Genomic DNA, 17,070 nt, shown 5'->3' with positions numbered 1-17,070 from the left:
CAATGAAAAGGCTCTGTGGTAAAAAGTCCTGCGTTGCAACGCACCAGCCACCTGCATCTTTGGAAGCATCTGACCAGGAAAGCAGTGTCCCACTCTGCACCTCCGGGGTCCTAAGCTTCTTGAAATCCTGACTGCCTGGGAGAGGTGGTCCCTTCTGTCATTTTTGAAACTTAAAAAGTCATTATACACGTGTATGGTCACAGAAGTAGTAAGTATGAGGCTGGCTGCATTCCCATCCTCCACTCCCAAAGAAACCCACCAAACTTTTAGCTTTTTCTTCTGCATCTACCTCCACATTCTAGGTAACATGCTTATATTGCTCTTTGGAATTTTCAGTTTTATACACTGTCACTTCCTACTATGGACAGGAAGGACGTAGCCCCATCACACCAGGCACGTACACCAGGCATGTCGGTTTGTTTGTAATAATCACAGCTGAGTCACATAAGGCCTATGGTTCCTCTTAATTAATACTGTTTGTGTGGCATTAATAAATGGTCTGTTACTTGCTTAATTTTCTGTCTACCTCAGCCTCCTGCCCAAACCCCGGGACAGGGCATGGATCAAGTGTGGAGCTACTCAGCGCTGCCGGACGCTGGCCAGGCCTCACACCTGGCTCCGGGAGCAGACCCTTCGCGGCACTCCTCTGTTTGCAGGCCTCCAATTTGCCTCTGCTTATTCTCTCCTCCCGGAGCCCTCCTTCGGGCAGCTTTGAGAATGGCTGCAAAGGAGATACATTGGTGAGGCTGCTGCAACTTCTCCTGGGTGTCCCCACTGCTCTGGCACCTGCTGCGGTGCTTCCTCTCGGTACACCCCTTTGGAGCAAGAGGGCTCTCGGTCTGCCCTGCCGACCCACCCTCACCCCAGCGGGCTTTCTGCTCCTCACGGCTTCTTCCCACCCTCTTCTTGCTGTCCACTTCTGCTGGCAGAAACCAAGCCTCCTAGATCAGCAGGAGGGATGAGGGGGTGCACTGCGGGCCTGGTGTGTTCCAAGGCCACCAGACTCCTGTGCTCCTTTGCCCATCTGCCTGTTTGCCTCCACCGTGCCCTTCTCATTTCCTCTGAGGATTTTCCATCATCATTTTCAATGACAACTGTGTGGTCAATACTCTGCCCTAAAGGTGACAAGGTGGGATGCTACTACTCCCCCACCCCCACCCCCAATTTTTTTTCCCCCAAGTGTCTTTAAACACCTTAGGACGTATTAAATGCGTTCTCTATACCAGAGTTCACACAGATACACATCACGCTCATCTTCCCTTGGGGGCATCTGGCTCTCCAAATGCTGCCCCTCCCAGGCCCCAGACACACCCAAACCATACACGCAGAGGGGCCCTCCCTCAGGGCTGGTGCCCATTTCTTCCCATCCCCCACATGTGTAACCTCCTCGCTGCCAGCAAAGGCCTGGCCTGGTGCACACACCCTTACCCAGGGCCAGGCCCTGTGGCCTCCCAAGGCACAACCACCCCACAGAAACCAGGGGAGCAGCTCTCTGGCCTGGAACATGACCCCAGAGAATGGAGAGGGACTCTGTGCACAAGAGCCACTGCTCCCCCATCTCTTCCAACTCTGGCTAGGGAGACATTTTACCATTTTCCTGGCTATACAGGTAGCACTTAGGAGAACTGGCAAAACAGAGAAACCCAAACTTTCATACGATTGGTTTAATTTTTTTTTCAGCAGGAGAAAAAAGAATAAAGTTACAAGATTCTTTTAATATTTTCACAATGTTAAAACTAAAACTGAGCTCTAGGCTATGTGTGTAAGTAAATCTAAAACACAAAAGGGTTAAATAAGATCTTCTCTTTTAAAGATACAAGAATTTAAGCTTTCCTTACATTTAACAAACTTCACAGAACAGATACTGCAGGGGAACAAGCCCTCCCCCCACCCCCAGCTCTACCATCAGGACGTGAACATGGGCTACGAGCCCGGTGTGCCACTGGGCTCCCCGGGGAGCCTGCTTCCCATCCCTGCCTCAAAGCAGAGGGTGGGGCCTGAGGAGGGCTGGGAGGGCGTGTGGGGGGCCTCTTCGGGATCAGAGCTTGGCGGGGGGCCTAGGCGGGCCGCCTCACTGAGGATGGCCGTGTACTGGCCAGAGGGCCGTGGCTTGACAACAGTGGTAAACGCGGGCAGACCTGGCCCCTCTGCCCTGGGCTGCCCTAGAGCAAGACACCGGTCTGGGTCCTGAAGCAAGAATAAGGCTGGAGATTTTGCAGCGGATTCCACTCTGGTGGGGGCAGGATGGGAGGAAGAGGTTGGGAAGAGCATGATTTCCTATTTCAGTATTCCGGATCAAAAAACATTTGTAGTTGCAGGTGTTTAGCTGTGAACTGCAGACAGAGTCGAACTGTTTGTTGCGATATAAAAGGGAAAGTTTGCTGGGTTAAACTATTCCAGTAGCCTGTGTGTGGGCAGATCCGAACCGCCTCTGCAGGAGCCTCCGACTCGCACCAGACTGGACCAGATGGGGTCTCCGGCCCACTCAACCCTGTTCAGGCTTTCAAGAGAATCTTAATCCTGTCCACCCTCCCCTCCCCACCTGATGGGTGAGGATTCCCTACCTTGGGTGAACAGGGCCATATACACCCTCCCCACCTGGCCTGAGCCACTTCGGCTACGGACTCCTCTCCGCCTGCACCAAGGAGGCACAGGCTGGGAAATACGCCCTCCCATCCCCACCGCCAGAGCAAACGTCTCTCTCAGAGCTGGGCCATGGCCATGAATCACTGTTCTAGACCGATCAGCCCACGGCCCCTGTGGCACGTGCGGTGCGGCCTCCCCTCCCTACACCTGCTATGTGGTAGAGGCTGTCCCTGGACTGCAGAGCGGCTCAGACCCAAGGGGCTGGGCCACGGCAGTCTCCTCTTGGCCCGCAGAGGGCTGGGCGGGCACCCGCTGGGGGGGGCAGAGGCTGCGGGCCACAGCTTCCCAGGGGCTCCCCAGCCCTTCTGCTGATCCCCGTTGGCTAGGAAATGTCTTTTTAAAAACTCCTGATATAGAAATCTAGCTGCAGAGGCCAGTCTGTAGATCCCAGCCGCAGCTGCTGTGCTGTAATTAGCCTTATTTGATCAACTGCCAGACCCCTGCACTTGGCAAGTGGCAAACCAGAGCCAGTGGGGTCAGGGTGCGCCCCTGGTTGCTTCTCCTGACTGTTGGGTCCTGTGTAGAAAAGATGGGTCTCATACATGGACTAGTCTTGGGTGGAGCTAATTTTCAAAGTGAGGTTATCGTTTCTCTTCTCGTGTGATGAGAGAGTTTTTTCATAGCAAGTCAGGTAAAAAAATTTTCCTAAGAACCTGCCCCCCCACCCCCATTTTCCAGCTCTGTGGGAAGGCGAAGCCACCGCCCAGCCCAGCCACGCAGCCAATCTCAACAGCCTCCTGTGGCCAAGGCACGCGGGGCCATCAGGGATCCTGGCTACTGGGACTAAGGATAAGTGAAGAGGTGAAAGGCCGAACGTTAACCAGAGTTTCTGGCAAAGCCATGTGCGTCATGGGAACTTTAACACCAGCTTCTACTCCTCTATTAACTCAGAGTCTCCATCTGGAACACTTTCCGCTTAAGGCTTTTTATAAGTTTGACTCCAGCAGTGACAGGTATGTGTTGTTTTAAATCCACTAGCCATGCTCAAAAAAAAATATTCTTCATGTTTTAATTTTATACAATGGCTAGCAGGCACCTTAGTAACCAGCCAGAAATCAATTTCAACCACCATCAACCCCTAAACTACAGTACCAGGATGGCTGGCTAAAGAAAGGAAACGGACTGGCTGTAGTCTGACGCGTGCCCAGTACAAGGTGTCTGGCTGACTTTGTCCTAAATAAGGCTAACATTAGTGAACTAAGAACAGCGTCATGTGGCGGCCGTGCCTGGCCTTCAGGAGCACCCCTCCCCGATGCGCTGGCAGGAGCGCCCCACTTTCCGGTCCAGTTTCACCATTTTCATGATGGCTTCCTCTCGGCCTCGGCCCATGTGGTCAAACGTACAGTCATGCTGCTCGGGGAGGCGATGTAACATACAGAACACATAACCTGCAATGGTGGGAGAAGCAGAGAAAACAGATGTTAAGACCGTTAAGGTGGCCTCCAAATGCCCAAAGCCCAGCTCTCATTCTGATCTGGAGGATGTGAGGGGCATCTGAAGGAGTGGACCGTGGTCATAGCAGGTGCTCCTGCTGCTGAAGAGAGTTGATCACGGTTGCCACCTGCAATGAAGGGGGCTGCACCTTTGCAGCTCCCAGCTCCTCCTTGAGTCAGCCTGAGGGCCTCAGAATGTCCAAGGGTGCCGCTCAGAAGCTGACTCTGCATTCACTGCTGCTCCTGCTTGAGCCCTGAAGGTGGAACCCCACTGCTATGGTGAGACATGCCCCCTTCCCTGGGAGATGAGTGCGTTCTGAGCCCCCTCCCTCCCTACCAAATAGGCAGGAGAGCAGAGAGCTGCCAACTCAGCACTTTCCCAGCTTGAGCAAACTGTAATACACACCATAGGATACCCACCACTCCTAGGAGGCAGAGAGGGAGCAGAAATGATTATGGCTTAAATTACATTCTATTTCCTGAACATGAGGGCTCAGGGGGACGGTGGGTGTGATCAGACCATAGCCCACAAGTGAGTGGAGGCTCTCAAAGGAAAATGGATTATTTCCAGTGCTGGAAGAGGTATCACAGATAAATACGGGAAAGAATAGAAATGTTGTGCTCTAATCGCCAGTCATCTCAAAGGACCCAGATACTTCTAACTCCACTTGGAAGGTCAGGAGGCTGCTCCTCTCTGGAACAGAGAAGTCAAGGGAGACACTCATGGGGCAAAACAAAGGACTGAGGAGAGGCCAACAGAGCAAGGAAATGGTATAGGTGAAGTTCCTCAGGGAGGAAACGGTAAGAGGAAGCCCTTGAGGAGTCAGTGGGAAGCTCAGGGACAAAGGAGACACAGAGCTGCCAAGGATGTGACCCTTTCCTTCCCCATTCTGCTCAATTCCTAGAACTGCTGGTAGGTGTGTGGGGGACAGACAGCTAATGTCTCCTAGGTCTGTCTGGTCAACGAGGGGAGGGAGAGATCCAGGCTGGGCTGGCTTATGCTGCCGCCCTATGTGGCCATACTTCCAGGCCCCACAGGCCTAGCCAGACCAGGTCCACCTCTCTCTGTGCGCATGGGCAGGCATCCCATAGCAGCCCTTCTAGGCCAAAGCTCTCCTCACAAACAACACCTCTTCTCAAAGACTTTTCCTTGAGACTTCTTTTATGCCTAGATCCCACTGCCTAGAGTGAATAAACAGCCACCCCTTGTAAATGGTGATGTGTGAATCTCTACATCCTAAATTTCTTTTTTTTTCCAGACATGAAGGGTGGAGGCAGTGATTTTAGAAGAACAACATTAGTAGCTGAAGCAAAGACTGAGTAGCCAGGACAGGCAACAGTTCAACAGCCAAACTTGTAAGATTCCCTTCATCTAGAGAACATTCCTCAGCTGATACTCCTGCTCCTAGGTCTTGAGCTCTTGCTGTGTACAGAGCACATGCAAATGGCCTGGGGGCCTGAGTGACCAGGTTGAGCCTGGACTATCCACTGTGAGAAAAAAACACATTATTAACTGCTTCCCAGGCAGAGCAGGGCAATATGTTTGACTCTAAATTGGGACTGGGTTTAAGGAAAAGAACAGAGATGAAATTTTTGTCTCCAGAGAAGCTGAGCTCCCACTTGGTCCAAAAGCAAAGTTAAGATTAATGAGCTCATATTTACTGATAAGTTTATTACTTGAAGATATTGGATAGCAGTTATCTTTGTCCTAAAGGACTTCCCAGCATAAATGTGGACAGGCTCAGCATGCATCCTCCATCTAACAAACAGAACTGTCTTTTGGGAGCAAAGCCTACCTGGCAGGGGAGAAGCTGCTGCTAGGTCAAGGGCTTGAGGCAGGGCAACAGCAGTACGGTGGCATGATGTGTATGTAGATGTTCCTGTCACCGAGTCCTGACATACTTCTCTAACTTCAGCATTACCCCTGCTGCCCCTTCCCTTCCTTTTTTTTTTTTTTTCCCCAAGATACTGGAATGATGTAGGTGAAGATCCCAGGGGCTGGCTCTTCTCCACTTCTGAAGAATGATGCAGTCTGAATCAAAGTAGCAGGAGATGGATTACCTCTGAAATTAACTTGGCCCCGGGCTCAGCCCACCATCTTATTAGTCAAAGGCCGACTGGGGTGGAGGGGTGAGGCTCTGGTCTTGTCCTTACTACACACCCCAACTTTATTCAGCTTGCCTTCCCCTGGCTAGAGCGCAGCCACCTCAGGGGGTCTAAAAACTCCAGGCTCCCTTGGTAAAAGGAAACAGGCTGTGACAACCTCAGCAGCTGCCTGATACAGTCCCTACCTACCCAAGATTCTCCAGCCACCAGCAACATCTCATTTCTCCATCTGAGTTCTGTGTATGTCCGCTGTTAAGACACAACTTGACACCTAGCTATGATTTCTGAAAGGTGAAAACCACAGCAGCTACACTTGGAGTGGTATGTGTAACAATTAGAATGTAAAGCTTTATAATTCGCTGGGGAAACGTCTGGGGAAAATCTGGAAGGCTAGCTGCCCAAATTGTTGCACTGAGGTTTTAGCTGGCATAAATTAAGCTCAATCCCCTCTCTTGTCAGGGTCACTCACCAAAAGGAAGTTATATGCTGGAACTTGTCCTAAATGCTGAGTAGGCATTATCTACTGACAGCAGCCAATCAGCTAAATGAAGTGAGTGGTGGGGAGTGAGCTGTTCTGGATACAGGGGAGAGCGGGAATGACTGGTGGGTGGGACACAATCTCTGTCCTCTTTTCTTGGTACCCATAGATCTGTTTCCAGAAACCACTGCAAGTATCATGAACTTTCATTTACTCTCTAATTGGATTCTTTAGACCAAGCTGGAAATGGAGAAATGAGTTCAGGCTGCTAGGGAAGATGATTGTTCTTAATTTCAGTGATGAACACTGTTTTAAAGCGCAAGGGGATTTATAGCCTCTGTCTGGACCAGGCCATCCTCCTCCACACCATGCATTAGAAACCGACTAAGGCCTTTCCAGAGAGGGTCAACCAAGGCAGTGTCTGAAAGGATGACAATGAATTGAATTGGTATCATCACCTGGGGTACCACGCAATTCTTCTTTCCCTGATTTAAAAAAGTTTACATCAAAACTGAATTCATTCACTTGCATACATATAATCTATATCCATCTATCTCCTTATGGCCCCACAGTCCAGCATCATGCAGTTTGAAAAATAATTTCAATTTACTTTTGCCTACAATAGCTACATGCCACATAGTATTTTAGAGAGAGGAGGAGGGATCAAGGAATAGGAGAATATGATTAAAAGGATGCTGATCCCCAAAAAGAGAAGGAAAACACTCAAAGCAAAAGTTTTGAAAATATGATCTGTCTGCTAAATGTGGTTTAACCTCAGCCCTTTCCTTGCCACGTTCCATGACTGGCCACCCTGCTCCTTAGGGCCTCGAATTACTGGTTCTCCATGACATGCTAGCCTAGGAGGAAGCGACAGAGCTCCTATAATATAAGGTAGCTGGTGTTGTTTTCAATAAATCTGCACAAAACACTCAAGAACGTGGGTGGGTGTCTCTTTTTTTTTTTTTTTTTTGGCAATGAAGAGCAATTTGGGATGAGCCCTTGATTTACAAAGGAGGGTGAAGAAGCCTCTATGAGCACTCTGTTCCATGGCCTACCCTCCCTCCACGCACACTACCCTTCTCTCTGACAGCCACTCCCTGGCTTCAGACAGGCCATCCTGCATGTAGGAAGAGGGACAGGAGGCCAACCACAGCAGGTGATACCAGTCAGCCCCTCCCTGTGAACTGAGCTGGAATGTCTTCAGCAGCTATGCTCTCACTCTGAAAAAAAAAAAAAAAATTCTCCAATGAAGCAAGCAGCATCAGAAGAGAAGAGGATGCTTGCCTAGATGGCCACAGTGGCTGACCTATCCAGGGCTTGGGCCCTGCCCAAGCCTGTGGCTGTGGACAGCAAGAGATGGGGGATATGTCAGAAGCTTCCCTAACTCTGTCACTATCAGAGACTCAGGATTATGGCATAAACCAAGAAAACATAATTTAGTGGCTATCTAACCCTCGGTCCAGAAAGGGTTTCTTCCTTACATGGCATGAGAAATACAGAAGTCAGCATTCAGGTCACTCGCTCTCAACAGAGAAGCCTAGGGGCATTCTCATGGGACAACAGGCACGTTAATGGAAACCACTCCTCCAGACTCGGCCCTCCTGATGTGGACCTGGGGCCTGTGGCATCAGTGAGCCATATGCCACATCAACCTGAAGATGCCCAATACCCAGTGGCCCTGAAAAAACATTCCCAGCACAAAACAGAACTGAGGCTCATTCCTCCAAGATTCACATAGAAGTGCAGGTTTCTAAAAATGCTCATCTGGTGGGGACCAAACTTCTGACCTGACCATTCAGCTTTTTTTTTTTTAATTTTTATTTATTTATGATAGTCACAGAGAGAGAGAGAGAGAGAGAGAGGCAGAGACACAGGCAGAGGGAGAAGCAGGCTCCATGCACCGGGAGCCCGACGTGGGATTCGATCCCGGGTCTCCAGGATCGCGCCCTGGGCCAAAGGCAGGCGCCAAACTGCTGCGCCACCCAGGGATCCCACCATTCAGCATTTAAAGCTAACATCTGGAAGTCATACTATACATTCTGGTACCCTCATCCACAGTTAAACCTCACATCTGCTTACAAAGGGTGGGATTTAGGTATTTTGAGACTAAACACACAGGACTGAGCAATTTATACACATGCCATCATCAAAGATGACACCCAACACCTTGTTCTAAGTGCTGTGAAAGTTGTAACACTGTTTCCTGTTTCCCTAACTTGTTTACAGAAGTCCACAACAATCACTGCCTAAGAGGAACCCTGGGAAGCAACCCAAGACCTGAGGAGAAAGGGTGTGTGTCCTTTTGGTGGTGCTGGCCGGCAAGGCCCTGCACCAGGTGACTGTCCCACCTGCCAGTTCTGTCCTTCCACTGCTCCCCACTCACAGGCCAGGGGAAATGGCTCCTGTACTGGGGGATGGGGAAGGTGGGTGGAGGAGGGGTAGGGTAAGGAGGCAGCCTTACATCCTGCAAGCAATGCAGTGCCTACCCTTGGCTGAGGCCCTGTATCACCCCCACACTCCACCTCTTCCAGCACTTCAGCACTTCCCTCCAAACTCTAAGAATTAAGCAGTGGTTGGAACTTTTTTCATGGAATTTCCTAAGGGAGATAAAGAAAGTGATGCCAAAATCCACATTCAAAGTCTGAGCCCTTGACATTTTTATTCAATCCTTGTCAGACAGAAATGCTGCCTATCAGCTTTATCTTGGAGTAGAAAGCACTACTTAAAGTTGGCAAAGCTGGGGAGCTCTGGATACTTTTGGCTTTTAATTAATTAAATATTTGTTTTCTTGCAGAACCCGTTCCCCACCCCCAGCCCTTGAAGGCTCATCCACAGTGGCAGTTTTAGTAAAACCAAAGAGCAGGCCAAGCCTTAGCTCCTGCTGTTTGGGTATTTTTTACCTCATTTATAAGAAATATTTTATACTTTCTTGCTCATTTGAATTTCAAACTGCCAAAGGTTCAAGAAGAAACTAAAAATACTGACAAGCCTTGGGGACTGAGGCACTGTAAAATGATCCACCGGTGTGCAGCCTGGGGTGGCAGTGCACGTGTGCATGCTGCCTGCCCACCGGCTCCCCAGCCTGTGCTGACTGCAGCGTGGTGGCGAGGCCTACGTAGGTGTGTCCAGTTAGGAGGAAAATCAGAGACTGCTCCTACACACGAGCATGAGCTCAGGCAAATAGAACCTACCCAAGACCTCCCAAAGCTTCCTGAGAAACCTAGGTAACAGACAATCCAATCCCCAACTCATTGATAGGCACCACTTGTGATCTATGTGTCTATTTAAAGAATAAGTGACAAATATGCCTGACCCATGTGTCTGAAATGACCAGGAAAGCTGGTTAGAAAAAAGAAATCACATTTTTTTCTAGCAAGGTAAAAGTTTCCTAAAGCTCAGGACAGCAAACTGACCTCATAGCTCATTTGTAAGTACATGCTGAGAACAGCAGGTGGCTACAGGAAAGCTTGTTGGAAAGCATTAGCCATTTATACTCCTACCAGCAGCAAACCCGGATTACACCACATCCACTGACCCAATACCCAAGGCAGAATTTGTAGCACAGAAACGTATTAAAGGATCTTAATGTATTTTTATTTCATCAGACATGGTATGGGCAAAGCAGCTGGAGGTATTTCAGGAATGAAATGTGTCTGCTTTACATTCTCCACCATCTCTGGCTTTGCATGGTGGAAGGAAAAGCATCCACTCCAAGAAACAGAACTGGATATCCTGGCTGAGTTGGCAGACGGTGCTTAACTGGGCTGGGGGAGAGAATGGGTCAGCTGCCCAGGGTGCTGGAACCAAAGCCACAGATCACCAAGCAGGGTATCAGTCTGTCTTTCAGATGAAAAGAGAACTTGCGATTTGGAAGAGCCTAATTCTACTCAACAATTTAATAAAAACCATTAAAATGTACTGAGACAATTCTAAAGCAGAAGCAATCATCTGTTTTCCCCCAAATCAATTAAGATACCAGTTAGACGGAAGCTAAATGCTAGAACAAGCCACGGTGTGACAGAAGGCAAAGATATGGGAGCCCTTGTGCAATCAGCTCCTCAGGCGCTGTGCACACTTGGCACATGGCTCTGAGAGAACAGTCAGCAGCAGTGGAGAGAAAACCATGCCACAGTCCAGCGTAATGAAGCTCCTGACACAGTTTGCACACATGTCATTTTAAAAGTGTAAAACATTCACCACTCTTGGTATCTTTTATTGCTCTCCAGACAGCTCCATTCTTGCAAGAACTCTAATGACCTCTTTCCTCTTCTCTGGGGGGAATGCATACCCTGTCCCAGTAGTGTCTCCTGTCACCAAACTCAGGCAGCCTCCCTTTACCTGACATTCAGACAAATCCTGTTTCTGTTCATTCCTGCCTCCCCCCAGGAAGAACCTAGTCCTATTTTTTGCCACAGGGGGTGGGCGGTGGGACAGGGCAGCTACAACCACAGAGGGTCCTAGGCCATCCACCCTAACTTGTGAGAACCCTCCTCCAAGCAAGCCCGGCAACGCCTTGGCACAGAGAGAAGGGGACTGGCTGAAGGCTCAGTCCGCTTGGCTGTTTTACCTGCAGATGAACATACATTTAAAAACTAACAGAAAATGGCTCAAGGCGGTTTTTGCTACAGGAATGATGACCTGTTCTTTCAAACATCATTTCATTTCAGTAGCTGAGAGCAGGCAGTATTTGCCTCTTGGTATCTTGGGCAGTTTTAAGGATCCGAAAAACCCTAGGCGGTGCCTGTACTCCCGGCTTCCTCCCCACCCTCTGCCCCCACACCTCCAGCCTCTCAGGGTCTCTGGAGGACGTAAGGTACTAGCAGGAAACTTCTAGTTCTTGGGTGACTTTATCCTCCTCTCAGCACACTCACCATTTGTTTGGCTTTCTCTCTCAGCATTACCTTGTCCTTTAAAAGATCACTTGCTCAATTGGAGCCAGCTCCAAAGCTGCAGTGGAGACCTGGGGAAGGGCCCTACCAGTACTCCCAAGAGCCACCAAGGGCCCAGCGTGGGCACACAGGAGCAACTCAGTGTGCTTGCCAGAGAACTCTGGCCTGTTGAGTCATCCCTGAGGCTACATGGGCAAGTCACAGTTTCAGGTGGCCTTAGGTTGTAAATGCCACGTGTCTCTCTCCAGAACAACACTTGGAAAAGAAAGGAATACTTTCCCCATTCTTCTCTGTTGGCCTTCCAACTCACATGGTGAGATCTCAGGAGAGTACAAAAATGCCAGATGGGCCTCGGGGAGACCTATGGCAAGTCCCATAAACAGGGTAACCCTGAGTTCTCTTCCTGGAAAACCCAGTGAAGAGCCTGTGCTTTGGGGCCAAAGTACTGGATTCAAGTTCCAGCTGCACTGCCGACAGTTGTGTGAGGTGACTTAGCCATTTAACCTTCCAGAGCCTCGGCAGTACCTCCCATAAAAAGGGGTTCTGGACATTAATACAGCAAGTGTGTGTGAAGCCCCCAGCTCAAGGCAGGCTGGCTGCGGCTGGGATGGCTCTTCCAGCTTTTGTCATCCCCTCACCTTACACAGTAAGACTAAGGCACTGGGGGCTGGGAGTCCCCTTCCCCGCTCCTTCCTCCTCCTCCCTGCTCCCTCTCAGCCTGCTCTCTGGTTCCTTCTCCTAAGAGAAACTGCTACTGACAAAGGAGAATGAGTGTGAAATCTTCCTCTGAACATGCGATGCACAGTTTCCTCTGCCCCTTTCCACAAACCTCTTTGTACAGAGTATAAATGCACAGTAAGTGATAAGCTCAGTGAAGAATTTCTGTTGAAGATAATGCAAATTTTAGAGAAACTTGTTAAAATATATGAAGACTACACGGGGCAGCCTAGAAAGCACTCACTGGTTAGGGACACCATGAAAGGGACCTGGAAACTTTCCAAGGACAGTGCAGAACAGCTACTCTGCTCCTGTGGGGGCTTCTCCACAGGTATGGCTGTGAGCAAGCCTCTCTCACAAGCAGAGGCAGAGCATGTGTGTTTCCAAGTTTGCTCACGTACTGACTGTGTGCTGAAGAGCACATGTCTATTTCCCTGAGACTGTCGGGCTGGGAGCTGCAGTGAAAGGAAGGAAGGAGAGAAAGGAACAGGCTCTAGACACTCGGAAAACAATTACACTTTTAATCCAAACGGTGCCAGTGTCACGTGCATTTGGTTTGTGCTTCTTCTAAGAATGAAAAGTCTCTCTGCATGCCTCTTGTTTTCACATTAACTCAAAAAGGTCATTCTGAGGACCTCAAGAGTATAAGCATGCTCTCCTCTATTTTCACAAAATTTAAGCCTTAAAGTGCTGTCCACTCTTTGATGTGTATGTAGAGGGGAGGGCAGAGAAGCTGGCTTCCTAAGTCTCCATTTTTAAAGTTAGTTTATTTAAATACACCCTCCTCCCCTGGAGGGCAAGAGGCTTATTCGGTGGCAGAAGAATGTTTTAGTTGTAGACATGAGTTCAGATTTGAAAACAGACTAGGGACTATAGTCTGTTAAAACCCCCACTGAATGGAGATCCCACCCCAGGATTCTAGAGACTTCTTACCTGACCTCACAGCCCAATTCCCTTTCACTTGGTGAGGGGTGGGGGTGGGGGGGGCTCAGATATGGTTACAGTCTGGGTATTTAAAAAAAAAAAAAAAAAAAAAGCCACGAATGGAGCCTGTTACATTGCTAAATCCAGTGGGCCCTTCCAGTTCTCCTTGATAGTGTCTGGAACGGTTAACTACTCCCACAGGCACATACTACTTTCTTTGTTTTCATTCTCTTGCACTGGTAGCTCCTCATCTACTGTCCTTTAAGTATTAGAATTACCCCCATGCTGGACTCTCTTTTTGTTTCACCCCACCCTTGCCCCAAGGTTTAAAACTCTAACCATACATGCAAACAACTCTGAAATTTCTCTCTCTGCCCCAGATCTCTCTCTGGAGCTCTATGCCTCTGGATCCAATTATCTACCAGATGCCTTGGATATCTTAGACTTCAGGTGCCCAAAATGGAACACTGACTCCTTCTTCTCAAACTTGCCTCTCCCTTAGTGTTCCCCACTCTAAAAGAACAGGCTCACCCTGCTGCCAGTGGCTCATGACAGAAACCTGGTTCATCACTGGCATCTTCTGCATTCTTCATATTCAACTACTGAGTCCTGTGGATCCTAGTTCCAAAATTTTTTTTAGAGATTTATTTATTTATATATTCACAGAGACACACACACACACAGAGACAGAGACAGAGAGAGAGAGAGAGAAGAGAGCAGAGACACAGGCAGAGGGAGAAGCCGGCTCCACGCAAGGAGCCCCATGCAGGGCTCGATCCTGGACCTCCAGGATCACAACCCGGGCTGCAGGCAGCACTAAACCTTTGTGCCACCAGGGCCGCCCCTAGTTCCAAAATTTAAATTTCTTCTCCTTCCTTCCATCTCTACTGCCATCACCCCGTCAAAGCCACCAGTACCTCTTGCCAAGGCTACTACAATACCCTTCTCTGGGTGATTGCTGACTTCAAATCCATCCTGCTCTCAACAGCCACAGTGAGTCCACACAACCATCTCTGATAATCTCATTCTTACTTAAACCCTTTAATGGTTTCCTAAGAATGACAATTTCACCACCTTAACTCTCTCATGTCATTCAGCCTCGCCCCCTGGACTCTATGTTCTAGATACACTGACCTAATCAAATTCTTGCTTCTTTAGGCCTCAGTTTCAATGGCTTTTACTCAGGAAGACCATCCTAGACCTTCGGACTAGCCTAGGGCCCCATTATACGCTTTTCATGGCATTCTGGACTTTTTCTTGAAGCACTGGTCACAATTATAATTGTAGGGGTAGTTTGTGTAATTTTTTCATTTAACTCGTTTTCTTGACTAGATTTCATGAAAGAAAGGGCCGTGCTTCTGAAATTTAATGCCTAGAACAGGGGGTGGTTCACTCAGTATTTTGACTGAATGGAGGAGAGATTAGTTACAGACTATGTTCTCTGAACCTCTGAGGAAAAGTAAAAGCCAGTCAAGAGCTCAGGTGGCCAGATCCAATCTGCTCACCCTCATCTCTCAGCAGTATCTGTCTTCTCTCCCTCCCTTGTAGTATACCACCGCCGCCCTGGCTCCTGTGGTGTTCTGTGATATTCCAGATCTTCTTCCCACCTCACTGGTTGTAGCTTCTTGGAATCCTTAACTAGCTTCCTTTCTGAAACCACCACAGAAAGCAGTACTCTTAAACTTTCATATATTCCTTCAAGTAAATCTCATCCAGACCCAAACTTTCAATATTTCAACATTGCAGTCTAAATATTGATGCACCTGGAATTTATATTTCCACCCACAATTTCTTCCCTTAAACGCCTGTATCCAACTTACCACTTGACAAACATACCCAACTAGGTTGGTTAATAGGAATTTCAACTGTAACATGTTCAAAACAGAACTCTTAATCCTCTTGACTCCTGTATTGGCTAGTCTCCTAAACTTCCCTGCTTCTGTGAATGATTCTATATCCATACAGCTGCTCAAGCCAAAGCCAAGACTCCCTGATTCCTCATTCCCTTACTCTTCACACCAACTTTATTAGTAGTCTTGTTGGGTTTATCTTTAAATGAAGTTCTGAATCTGCCCTGCTTTCTCCATCATCTCACGCAAAAGTCCTGGGGCAGGAATGAGTACAGCATGCTGATGGGATAGAACAAAGGCTGGCAGGGCTGGGATGCTGTGAAGCCAAAGCCTCCACCGTGGCTAGTTAGAGCCCACAATGAGTTGCCCTCTTCTGCCTTTGCTGTCCCCTCAAAGTCTCTCTCACAGCGTTAGAATGATTTTTCTTTTCGTTCTTGGTAATTGACTCAAGATGTACTTTTTAAATATTTGTTAATTAATTCCTGTTTGAATAGATAATACATGAATATAACAGAAATTGAATTTGCATAAAATAATATTCAGCAAAAAGTATGTCTCCCATCCCATTCTCTCAGTTACCCTCCCCAGAGGCAAAGCAACCACACCACTACTACCAGTTGTTGTTATGTATTCTTGGTAGTCTATGCACAAGCATTTATGTCTATCTCCCAGAGGGATGGAAATGTAATATAAAATGTAAATCAGATCACACCATTCCTTCGCCTAAAACCCTTCAATGCTTTCCCACGACTTTTAGAATAAGATACTAACTCTTTGCAAAGGCCTACTATCCCCCCATCCGGTCCCACCTGCTTCTCCTCACGCACTGGGCTCCAAACACACGGGCCACCTCTCTCATCCCGATCTGCCAAGTTGTTTCTGCCTCAGGGCCACGTTGCTATTGCTCCCTTGATCTGGGACACTCTTCCCCTAACCTGTGAATGGCTGGCTCTCCCAGGTTTTATGTCTCAGTTCAGCTTTCACCTCCTCCAGATGCTAGACTCCCACCCCTACTTGCAGTGCCTCCCAATGCCCTTCTCCTTCTCTGTCATTCTATTACACCACAGCACTTACTCCTATCACAAAGGATCTCATTTATCTGTTCCCATGTTTACTGCATCTCTCTCCCAAAGAATAAAAGCACCATGCAGTCAGGGACTTTGTCAGTTCTATTCCTTGTTGCTCCTCTGGAACTCAAGTAGGTAGACTGGATAAATAATTACTTAGAGTCAACATCCAACTCTTTAAAAATAGAAGAAAATTACTTCTAGCAATAAAAGAATGTTTAATGCTGTACTGTGTCCCCCCCCCCCCCCCCCCCCCCCCCCCCACTTCTGGAGAGGAACACCATCACACAGTCTACTTCCAATTACCCGGGTGAACAGTAGCACAGTGAGGACAATCTAAAACCTATTGCTGTCTGGCTTTGGATATATTCCATTGTTTGCAGCAGCAGGTTTACTTTCCTAATTATGCTTTTCTATGGCCATTATTACTATGAGCCTATATTCTGAGCTCACTCTGAAAGGCAACCCAGAAATGTCTAAGATGGCATCAATCAGATGCTCTCCTGGAATTAAAACTCTGCTGTAACACTCACAACCATAAATGAGCTGAGTATAGGGATGCCTGGGTGGCTCAGTGCTTGAGCATATTGCCTTCAGCTCAGGTAGTGATCCCGGGGTCCTGGGATCGAGTCCTGCATTGGGCTCCCCGCAGGAAGCCTGATTCTCCTTCTGCCTATGTCTCTGCCCCTCTCACTTTGTTTCTCATGAATAAAGAAATAAAATCCTAAACAAACAAACAAAAAAACACAAAACTGAGTATAGATAATGATAATGAAGGCTGAGTATAGATAATGAAGAACTGAATATCATCACCCAATTCCCAGATATTCATTTCCTACTCTACCCAAGTATTCTGGTCAGTTACTCCAGATTCCATGGAAAATTAATCCTGAGATAACACTCCAGTTCAAAAGAAGAGCAGTTTAATTGATACAAGAATATTAACATAAACCTGGGCCT

General features: G+C 48.2%; 1 protein-coding gene across 3 annotated transcripts in view; it reads right to left on the bottom strand.

Annotated features, from left to right (window-relative positions):
* Positions 1 to 1,649: 1,649 nt before the first annotated feature.
* Positions 1,650 to 17,070, bottom strand: part of ZFAND3 (zinc finger AN1-type containing 3) — a 324,904-nt gene continuing 309,483 nt past the window's right edge. For all 3 annotated transcript variants that reach the window (XM_038553941.1, XM_038553939.1, XM_038553940.1), the window contains one exon: positions 1,650 to 4,034. In XM_038553941.1, the coding sequence (XP_038409869.1) occupies positions 3,880 to 4,034 (155 nt within the window). In that variant the 3' untranslated portion in view covers positions 1,650 to 3,879. The remainder of the gene's footprint in view (positions 4,035 to 17,070) is intronic.

The sequence above is a fragment of the Canis lupus genome, chromosome 12 (genome assembly GCF_011100685.1).
Source record: "Canis lupus familiaris isolate Mischka breed German Shepherd chromosome 12, alternate assembly UU_Cfam_GSD_1.0, whole genome shotgun sequence".
NCBI lineage: Eukaryota > Metazoa > Chordata > Mammalia > Carnivora > Canidae > Canis > Canis lupus.
Note: the sequence above shows the minus strand (reverse complement) of the source record. Positions and strands in the feature narration are given on the sequence as shown.